The sequence below is a fragment of the Oncorhynchus clarkii genome, chromosome 12, assembly GCF_045791955.1.
Source record: "Oncorhynchus clarkii lewisi isolate Uvic-CL-2024 chromosome 12, UVic_Ocla_1.0, whole genome shotgun sequence".
NCBI classification, from domain to species: domain Eukaryota; kingdom Metazoa; phylum Chordata; class Actinopteri; order Salmoniformes; family Salmonidae; genus Oncorhynchus; species Oncorhynchus clarkii.
The window spans coordinates 65,336,392-65,347,558 of record NC_092158.1 but is presented as its reverse complement, the minus strand read 5'-3'; the positions used below and the strand labels follow the sequence as shown (position 1 = coordinate 65,347,558).

Genomic DNA, 11,167 nt, shown 5'->3' with positions numbered 1-11,167 from the left:
CCACATGAACTTCACTCTAGCGTACTAACTGCCTTTGGCAGAAGGATACAATAATCCCTCAACACTCATAAGAACAGATGATAGGTCATATAACAATGGAGGTTGTTGAATTATGAAGACATGTACAGTGGGCGTTGACCTCTTCTCTTGTGTACCTTTCCTTGCTCGACTGCAACTGTTTGACAGACGTGTGGAACAATCAAGCTTGAGGTTGAGACAAAGATGTGTCAATATCTTTATTAACAAAGGTTTGCAAAGTTCATGTAAAATACGTATTGGTCATATGTCATCCATGCTCAAGCAGAACATGTACATTTATTTGAATTATAAAACTAAATATAATGTAGCACCTTTTTGTACATTATTTAGCACCATAAGGAGACAAACAATCGAGTAACTTGAACAGCAAAACAGCTTTGAATTCATTGGAGCATTTTGTCATGAATAAAGGAGGAATAGTTCTCGAATTGTGACATCTCTACCCCTGTGTCTACTAGCTAACTTTCTAAATGAAAAGTTCTCCCCTGAATGGCCAGCTTCTCAAAGCTAACTTCCTATCAACTCATTCCCCATTCTGACACAAAAACAACATTCAACGAAGTGCTGTGAGAAGAGGTTTGAACTTGGCTGAAGGATGCCACCTGTTGTTAAAAGCATTGACCTGCATGGTTAGGAATTGGTTTATGAGGGCCACAGTACTGTAAGAACTTGGAAGGGTTTTGGAAAGCTTGCACTTTTTTTTCCATTCCATTGAAAAGCAACCGTCTGTCGCACCATTAAACACATATAGAATTATATTTGCAATTCAGTTCCAAATATAAAAGTCTTGCTTAGTCCTTCATTCACTCTCTGTGTCTTTGCACTTAATCAGCCCTTTGATCAACAGTTTATCTTTGTTTGATCTCTGGACTCCCTTCTGCATGTGATATGAGGGTTGAGCTGTGTCTGGATGACTGACTAGAGGAAACTCACCTGCACCTCTGACATCCTGTTTTGAACCTTTACAAAAACAGCCCCCCTCCTTTTTACATACCTGTAAAGCCCATCTCTAACTCTCACACAGACATTCATAAACCTGCAGTAAAACCACACATTACAGTGTGATTTTAAAACGATTGAAGGATGTTTTAGCACCATCTATTATGTAGGTTATTTCAGCAAAAGGCTACTCCTGGCAACAGGACTTGTGTTGACTTTAGCCTCAGAAATGCTCTATTTCCTGAAGTAATGTTACTGTTGGAGTCTTACTGGGTTTCCCGCCATCACTTTTCAGAGTACCTGGCAAAATAGTATCACACAAGGAACCTCTGATATTTCCGTAAAAATTCAAATTCAGCAAGGCGAATTTGGCAAGGCGCCAAATCTCACAAGACTTATCCCAGCTGCTGTCATTGAAGGAAATACTGCCAAGAAAACTGTTGGAATCAATCAATTCATCTTTCTACTTCAGAGGACTTCTATGTGCAATTGAATACTTGATCCATGTCAACCCTATTTGAATGGTGCAATGGTACCCTATTCCAGCTGGCACTGTTAGTTTGCCACATTAGGTTCTGATTAGATAAGAACAAACAAAAACAGCACCAAACTGTAAATAAAATTTCTGTATCCTGTTACCAAGGGATCCATGTTGAACTATATTGAACTATATAAATTTGCCTACTGTAATGACACCTGTAGTCTTTTTCATTTATACCCACTGTGCAACTGATATCCAGCTGGAAAATATCAGGACCTTATGAACAGATTTACCAGACAAAATTGATCAAGAGCTCAGAAACTGAACACAAAAAAACAGCATAAAAACTAGACTAGTGTCCAGACAAAACATCTGAGACAAATGACAGTATTAAGGCATAGCACCAATCTGGGAGTTTGGGAAGACAACCAGGCTTTCTTGCATCAATAATGGTTTCAAAGCACTTCAATGTGTGTCAGTTCACTGTGACAACTCCTAATAAAGCTAACAACCAACAGTGAAATCCATTACAGCCAGATGTTTATAAAGGGGTTTGTGTCTTTAAGGGGACATCTCTTTCCGTGTGTCATAGGTCTTTTCCCTCCCAGCATCCTTGTGAGCATATACATCTAATAATATTTATTTTTCAATACAGGGGACAAGGAGTCTATGGATATGTACATGGAGTCATTACCTTACAAGCCCCCAGTATCCCTTTGCAGCGTATAAAGGCACTTAAAAGTAGGTGTGTGCATCAATGAGTAACCCTGCATAAAGAGGCCCCTCTTCCAATCGGAACCTCCTGAACTCTGACCTCTAGCCCCCTCCCTTCATGTCAGTTGGGGATCGTGTTCATTAGGGCACACCGTACCAAAACATTTTTAACATTTTGCAACGGAAAAAGAAAACAAGCATTTCTTCCTGGACAAGTCCATATAATACCTCCCCGTTTGGCACTGCTTAGAGCGTTTTCTTCCTGTTTTAGTGCCTACTGAACACGTCCCAGCAGGTCATCTCACTCCAGGGTGGGCTTGATGAGGTATCCGTTGAAGGTGATGTAGACATCCACATCGTCACTATACACAGCGTTCTCCCTCTCCCTCTTGTACAGCCGGACCCACACCTCGTCATTGAGCTCAAGGGGCAACATAAGGCTCTGGCTCTGCATGATGGACCTCTCGCTGGGCTGGGCGTACACGATGGCCTGCTCCTTGTCATTCCTCATTATGTGTAGGTAGGTCTCCTTAAAGTTCCAGGTGTGTATGTTGACATTGAAGAAGTAGATCCCAGGGACATAGCAGTTGAACTTTCCTTTGAACATGTCGAAGTGGCCATGGAGGTTGACGAACTCTGTGTCGAACACCAGGGCCTGGTAGTAGTCCACGCTGTGGAGGGACTTGCGACGCCCCACTGAGAAGGCTGCTTCCTGGGTCTTGCAGGGGTCCCCTGGGGGGCCCACCTGGCCCTTGGTTCCTTTGGGGCCCATTGGCCCTCGGGATCCAGTAGCGCCTTCCTCACCAGACTTCCCAGGCGTCCCCCTGTCCCCGCGGTTTCCCTTGTCCCCTGTGAGGCAAGATGGAGGATATACAGCACATGAGTCCTTAGAGAGCTATGACACAGTAATGTAGACTAAAGGTCCAAATGGGGTAATGTTGAGATTAAAGTCAGTACAACATGGATCATAGAAGACTATGTATAGATAGATGGTTTATGATTTTCTCCAGATAGGAATGTTACGTAAACTTAGAGTCACTCCAGACTTCTCATAATTGTAGCCCATTCAGTATATGAGAATTTAGGGTTCCGGAGTTATGCTTATCTTTCACAGGATATTTTTTTCTGCTACTTTATTTTTGGAAGGCCACAGCATGTTTTTCCAAGCCAGGTCATACTCTCTGGTGAGCACACACACACACACACACACACACACACACACACACACACACACACACACACACACACACACACACACACACACACACACACACACACACACACACACACACACACACACGCACACATGCACACACACACACACAAACTCTTACGTTTTTGGACATGTTTTCAGCCACATAAGCAAGTTCAGTGCCAGCTTAATGTTCTGAAATAGCAGCAGACATTTTAGCCTCTAGTCCACTGACTGGAGAGCATTTCTTACAGCAATGAAAGGAAGCCTTGTATTGGAATACACATAATCATAATCCAATCAAATCAAATTCAGTCAGTGGGTACAGTATAGCCTGGTCCCGGATCTTTTTGTGATGTTTGGCAAACTGTTTAGTCTTTGGAATGACAACCACCATAGGAGTTGGCAAAACAACACAAAGAGACCTGGGATCAAGCTATGTGTATTGCAGGTGTAAAGGCACAATCCAGGCGCACCTTTGAGGATAGTCATGTTGATATAGGTGCGGACTTCAGGCATCTGGTTCAGGCCACTCTTTTGGTCCCCCGTCTGAGGGGCTGGGGGGCCCTTCTGTAGCTCCAGGTCGTCACAGCAGCGGCGGCAGGGGGTAGGAGGGGCACCTCCGGGGGACGGGACAGTGATGACCAGAGGGAGGAACAGGAGGATGGGGCTCAGGAGGAGGAGGTGGTCAAACATGGTTGCTGCACCTGAGAGGACAAGGAAGGACAACAGGCAGATTTAGACATAACCTTTGTGCTGTAAATGCTGTAAATCTTTGAACAAGGAGAGTTATTTGAGGGTATTATATCCAAGATGGGCTTATACCGAAGTCCAATTGACAGTGGTGTTTGCTATTATAAACATGAAGGTACAGTTGTAAATTGGTCCTGCTGACAGAATAAATAAAGCACTCATAGTGGAGAGAAATACCATTTAATTCCAGTATCATATGAGATTCTACATCGTTGTTTATTACATAACTCAAATAGTAAAGGCTCGATTCAATGCGTAACGCAATTGAAACTTAAAAGCAATGTTCCCACATGAGTGGAGACTGCAGCACGTAAACTCTGCATATGTAGGCTTAATCGGAAATGACTTTTAAATGTAATTCAGGCAATAGTGCTGAACTTTGGCGATACAGATTGACTCGAGCATGAAGAAAAAACAAGTAAGACAAAGAGGTATTTATGTTAACCTATGAGTAGGGTAAATTATACTATAATGAAGCTGTTCCCAAACTAGGGGTAACGACATATTGTGTGGTCGCCTAATATGAACATGCGGTTAAGGGAGAATCTCCAAAATCAGGTAAAAAATATATATTTTATATATATATATATATATATATATATATATATATATATATATATATATATATATATATATGGTTGAAGTCGGACGTTTACATACACCTTAGCCAAATACATTTAAACTAAGTTTTTCACAATTCCTGACATTTAATCCTAGTAAAAAAATCCCTGTCTTAGGTCAGATAGGATCACCACTTCAGTTTAAGAATGTGAAATGTCAGGATAATAGCAGAGAGAATGATTCATTTCAGCATTTACTTTCATTACATTCCAAGTGGGTCAGAAGTATACATACACTCAATTAGTATTTGGTAGCGTTGCCTTTAAATTGTTTCACTTGGGTCAAACGTTTCGGGGGGCCTTCCACACGCTTCCCACGGTAAGTTGGGTGAATTTTGGCCTATTCATCTTGATAGAGCTGGTGTAACTGAATCAGGTTTGTAGGCCTTCTTACACGCACACTCTTTTTCAGTTCTGCTCACAAATTTTCTATAGGATTGTGGTCAGGGCTTTATGACAGCCACTCCATTACCTTGACTTGGTTGTCCTCGAGCCATTTTGCCACAACTTTGGAAGTATGCTTGGGGTCATTCTCCATTTGGAAGACCCATTTGCAACCAAGCTATAACTTCCTGACTGATGTCTTGAGATTTTGCTTCAATATATACACATCATTTTATTTCCTCATGATGCCATCTATTTTGTGAAGTGCACCAGTCCCTCCTGCAGCAAGGCACCCCCACAACATGATGCTGCCACCTCCGTGCTTCACGGTTGGGATGGTGTTCTTCGGCTTGCAAGCCTCCCCCTTTTTCCTCCAAACATGACAATGGTCATTATGGCCAAACAGTTCTATTTTTGTTTCTTCAGACCAGAAGACATTTCTCCAAAAAGTACGATATTTGTCCTCATGTGCAGTTGCAAACCATTGTCTGGCTTTTTTATGGCGGTTTTGGAACAGTGGCTTCTTCCTTGCTGAGCGGACTTTCTGGTTATGTAGATATACAGTGGGGCAAAAAAGTATTTAGTCAGCCACCAATTGTGCAGGTTTTCCCACTTAAAAAGATGAGAGAGGCCTGTCATTTTCATCATTGGTACACTTCAACTATGACAGACAAAATGAGAAAAAAAATCCAGAAAATGTTTAATGAATTTATTTGCAAATTATGGTGGAAAATAAGTATTTGGTCACCTACAAACAATCAAGATTTCTGGCTCTCACAGACCTGTAATTTATTCTTTAACTCCAACCTTGACTCCAACCTAAGTGTAAACTTCTGACTGTAAATATATACACAGTAACAGTCAAAGTTTGGACACACCTACTTATTCAAGGGTTTTTATATATTTTTACAATTTTCTACATTGTATAATGAAGACAGCATAACTATGAAATAACACATATTGAATCATGTAGTCCCCAAAAAATGTTATGCAAATCAAAATATATCTTAGAATTGAGATTCTTCGAAGTAGCCACATGCTGCTTTGATGATAGCTTTGCACACCCTTGGCATTATCTCAACCAGCTTCACCTGGAATGCTTTTCCAACAGTCCTGAAGGAGTTCCCACATATGCTGAGCACTTGTTGGCTACTTTTCCTTCACTCTGTTGTCCGACTCATCCCAAACCATCTCAACTGGGTTGAGGTCGGGGGATTGTGGAGGCCAGGTCATCTGATGCAGCACTCCATCACTCTCCTTCTTGGTCGAATAGCTCTTACACAGCCTGGAGGTGTGTTGAATCATTGTCCTGTTGAAAAACAAGTGATTGTCCCACTAAGCGCATAACTGACGGAATGGCGTTTCACTGCAGAATGCTGTTGTAGCCATTCTGGGTAAGTGTGCCTTGAATTCTCAACAAATCACTGACAGTGTCACCAGCAAAGCACCCCAATACCATCACACCTCTTCCTCCATGCTTCATGGTGGGAACCACACATGCAGAGATGATCCATTCACCTAAACTGTGTCTCACAAAGACACGGCGGTTGGAACTCCAAATCTCAACTATGGACTCATCAGACCAAAGGACAGATTTCCACAGGTCTAATGTCCGTTGCTCGTGTTTCTTGGCTCAAACAAGTCTCTTCTTCTTATTGGTGTCCTTTAGTAATGGTTTCTTTGCAGCAATTTGACCATGAAGGCCTGATTTACGCAGTCTCCTCTGAACAGTTGATTTTGAGATGTGTCTGCTACTTGAACTCTGTGAAGCGTTTATTTGGGCTGCAATTTCTGAGGCTGGTAACTCTAATGAACATATCCTCTGCAGCAGAGGTAACTCTGGGTCTTCCGTTCCTGTGGCGGTCCTCATGAGAGCCAGTTACATCATAGCGCTTGATGGTTTTTGCGATTGCACTTGAAGAAAGTTTCAAAGGTCTTGAAATTTTCCAGATTGACTGACCTTCATGTCTTAAAGTAATGATGGACTGTCATTTCACTTTGCTTATTTGAGCTGTTCTTGCCATAATATGGACTTGGTCTGTTACCAAATAGGGCTATATTCTGTATACCACCCCTACCTTGTCACAACATCACTGATTGGCTCAAACACATTAAGAAGAAAATAAATTCCACAAATGTACTTTTAACAACGCACACCTTTTAGTTGAAATGCATTCCAGGTGACTACCTCATGAAGCTGGTTGAATGCCAAGAGTGTGCAAAGCTGTCATCAAGGCAAAGGGTGGCTACTTTGAAGAATCTCAAATATAAAAAATATTTGAATTTATTTAACACTTTTTTGGTTACTACATGATGCCATATGTGTTATTTAATAGTTTTGACGTCTTCACTATTATTTTACAATGGAGAAAATAGTAAAATATAGAAAAACCCTTGAATGAGTAGGTGTGTCCAAACTTTTGACTGGTACTGTAAATATATTATATAGTTTTTGTCTCTCAAAATCATTGTAATGTGGTTAACCTTAAAACCAGAGAGCCCCTCTTAGATCCTGGGAAAAGGCCGCACTTGACCATTGCACTTGAATCATTGGCTAAGCCTGCTAACCTGTGAAACCACACACCATTGCAGAGACTTTGATATTGCCGGCCTCAATTGATATGGTGAACACAATACCTTTGTCAGATAACACAGTGAAACTAAGAATTGACGCTATAGCTAGCAATCAAAAGCAAACTGACTGAACAACTTTATCCTCTCCAAATGGATGTTAACTGTGAGGGCCGAGATGCAAATTCGTTGACTTTTGTTCGCTACATGTCCTCGGATGCTTTTCATGAGGACATATTGTTCTGTCTCAGTATTCCCGAGCGTGAAACGGCAGAGGGGATGATGAGTGTGCTGCGTGGCTATATTGACGAAAAAGAGATTCCATGGGATTGAATAGTGGGATTTTTGCACAGATGGGGCTCCATCTATCACGGGATGGTGGGCAGGCCTCTGCACTCTAGTTATACATGTTTCTCCCTCTGCCATATGGATGCATTGTATGATACACCCACTGGGCTATAATGGGTACACCGAGAGCAACTTGTGGCAAAAGAGCTGAGCGCAGAACTCTGAGATTTAAGCAGCAGGTAACTTCAAGTGCAAACTACGTTGCACACGCCTGTTTGCAAAACTTTGTGGAGATAAGGGATCAGAGCCTGACAATGTTCTATTTCACACCGAGGTTTGTTGGTTATCGAGGGGGAGTGTTGGAAAGATTATTGGAATTGAGAGAGGAACTGTTGTCATTCGCAATGGAAGTAAATCTTTCTGTGTAATGAAAATAACATTTCTCTCCTTGCCTATGTAACAGACATATTTGTGAAACTGAACGAACTAAACGCAAGCATGAAGGGGAAATACAAAACATTTCTACAGATGAGTGACCAATCAGATTTAGCTGATTTGACTGTGACCCTGGCTTAGTTGACATGCCGGTAAGTGGAATTGAGCAGCTGATCGAGCTGCCATGTGACTGAATGCTGAAGACAAGGCATTCACGGGTCACTATGGAGGAGTTTTGGTTTATGACTCAAAGGGAATACTGTGCCGTCTCCCTCCGAATATTAAAACTCACAGTACGCTGATTCAGTGCTCTCCTCTGTATTAGAAGAAAATACATTTGATCCAGGTTGGATGTGACAGGAGAGATGAGGTGCGCACAGTACACCACACCCCCTGACTTTGAGAGGCTCCGACACGACATGGATCAAGCACACCCATCTAATTAGGGGTGGTGAGATAAGAGTAATTATGTCAGAAAATTTGCAATTGACTTTCATAGCCCCACATTAAAAGTATGTGATTGTGATTTGAGAACACAATCAGAAATACAGTTAGAATGTTTTACAATGGACTGCCATAGCCCCAATAAACAAAGTAATCATCGGCTGTTAATTTCATGCATTTTTTTCACATGGTTGGGGTCGCAATCATTTTCAGATATCGAAATGTGGTCGTGGGCCAAAAAAAGTTTGGGAAACCCCCTGCTATAGTGGTTTAATGAATATCCACATGAATAAGATGGAAAAAAAACATTCCTGAAATATCAGTCTGCTTAGTAACTGAATTATTACGTGTCCCACTGCTGTTCCAGGAGAGTGGGAAAAAGAGGATTTTGGATCCAGAGAAAACATACCATATATTTGCATAGGGGAGCAGGGAAAGCAGGGGGGAGCAGGGGAGCGGGGAGAGTTTAGGAATGGTGAACACGCGCCAGCTATGAACTATACTGCTAGGACATGGAAACCCATTTCATGAAGCTCCCGTCGAACAGTTCTTGTGCTGACATTGCTTCCAGATGCAGTTTGGAACTTGTTTGGAAAGGTGGCATCCTATGACGGTGCCATGTTGAAAGTCACTGAGCTCTTCAGTAAAGCCATCCTACTGCAAATGTTTGTCTATGAAGATTGCATGGCTGTGTGCTCAATTTTATACACCTGTCATTAACGGGTGTGGCTGAAATAGCCGAAACCACTAATTTGAAGGGATGTCCACATACTTTTGTATATATAGTGTATTTCACAGTGGTTTAAATGGTACAATGATTCTCTACTCTATACTTGCTTGTTTTGTCACATAAACTGAAATTAGGCGAACTATTCAAATTTTAGCAACCAGGAAATGGCGGAGCGGTTTCTGCATAGTGCATGTTTTTGGTTTTTATATATATAATGATGTTGGAAAAATACTGTGAAATTTTGAAAATATTAAGCCGTTGAAGCTCATTTACTGCATTTCTATACTATTTAAAAAGTCTAAAATGCTCTTTAGAAAACAGCAAAAACAAGCAAAAAGGACCCCAACCATCCTGTAGCTTCATGTACCTCAGTTGACCAACAAACACTTAGCCTATTAGCTATACAATTAGCCGCTACACATTAACTCAGCACCTGGATAACAAACTATAGTTTAATACATACAGACGGAGGTATTCTACATGTTTTACCATGGGGTTGGGATACATTTTTGCCTTTTTAAAGCTAATTCCATGCAATTCTACCTATTTTGCCATGACTTATGTCATGTTAATATGATATCTGAGTGAGAGAGACAGACAAAATCAATGGGGGCCAATTGGAGGTCAGGGCCCCTGGGCTCGTGCCCAGCGTTACCTGTCAGTAATTCGGCCCGATCACTACAAATTTAGATAGCTAGCTAGACTAACTAGGTAGATTCTCAATTGCGAAACCCATTGACTGAGAAAGGCAGAGATCCCTCCTCTCTGACCTTCTCCTCCAATGGGTTTTGAGAAGGAGGCAAGGAGAGAGGACGCAAGGAGTATGCAATTGAGATTGTAATTATACCCTAGACTAATCCAAAAATGTTTTATGACGGGCTAATTGAGTGACTGTCAGTGAGTGACATATAGCAAGAGGAAAACTGCTGATGCACGACTAAGTTTCGAAATTGCACCTTGTCTATTCACTATTCTAACTCTCACCAGAATTTGAGATCCTGACTGAGTTCCTAAAAACAGTCAGCAACTCCGTGTCCTCATGTGTAATTACGGCCATGCCTGTATGGTCCTGTTGAGAGGCAGCCAACTATTGAAACTAGCTGCGGCTGCTGATATGCAACTTCACCAGCCCTCTGATGCTGCTCTATCCTCCTCTCTGCAAGTTCTGACGACGCCCATCAGTTAGACATTACATTTAATGTAGCCAAATTAAAGATGTGGAACTGCGTGAGACGTGCACTCTTGGCATTGTGCAGAAGCTACCGCAGAATGACAGATAATGTGATTGATAGTAAAGCATGCAGTAACTTACCTCTTGTAGAAGTCTCTTCAAGTGGTGTTGATCAGCTGAGGAGAGAGAGGAGAGAGAAAGGAGAGAGAGAGGGGAGGAAAGGGGAGGGGGAGAATCCTGAGTCAGCCTCTCTCTCTCTAAAATTCAAATGCAATGTTGCCAAAGCAAAGTGATACACATAAAACAATGAAAACAACATCGACAACAATAAGAATAGCTACAAGTACTAATCAAAAACTGGTAAACCGATCTTAATTTGAGCCAGCACGAAAATAATCATGCAGCA

The 11,167-nt window shown here is 41.7% G+C and overlaps 1 protein-coding gene across 1 annotated transcript; it reads right to left on the bottom strand.

The window, feature by feature from the left end:
• Window positions 1-223: 223 nt before the first annotated feature.
• Window positions 224-10,954, bottom strand: LOC139421059 (C1q and TNF related 6a). The gene is made up of 3 exons (XM_071171557.1): window positions 10,903-10,954; window positions 3,842-4,072; window positions 224-3,022 (listed from the first exon to the last, which is right to left on the bottom strand). Exons 2-3 carry the CDS (start codon window positions 4,059-4,061, stop codon window positions 2,475-2,477), a joined length of 768 nt encoding a protein of 255 aa, XP_071027658.1. The 5' UTR covers window positions 4,062-4,072; window positions 10,903-10,954; the 3' UTR covers window positions 224-2,474.
• Between the last annotated feature and the right edge of the window lie 213 nt (window positions 10,955-11,167).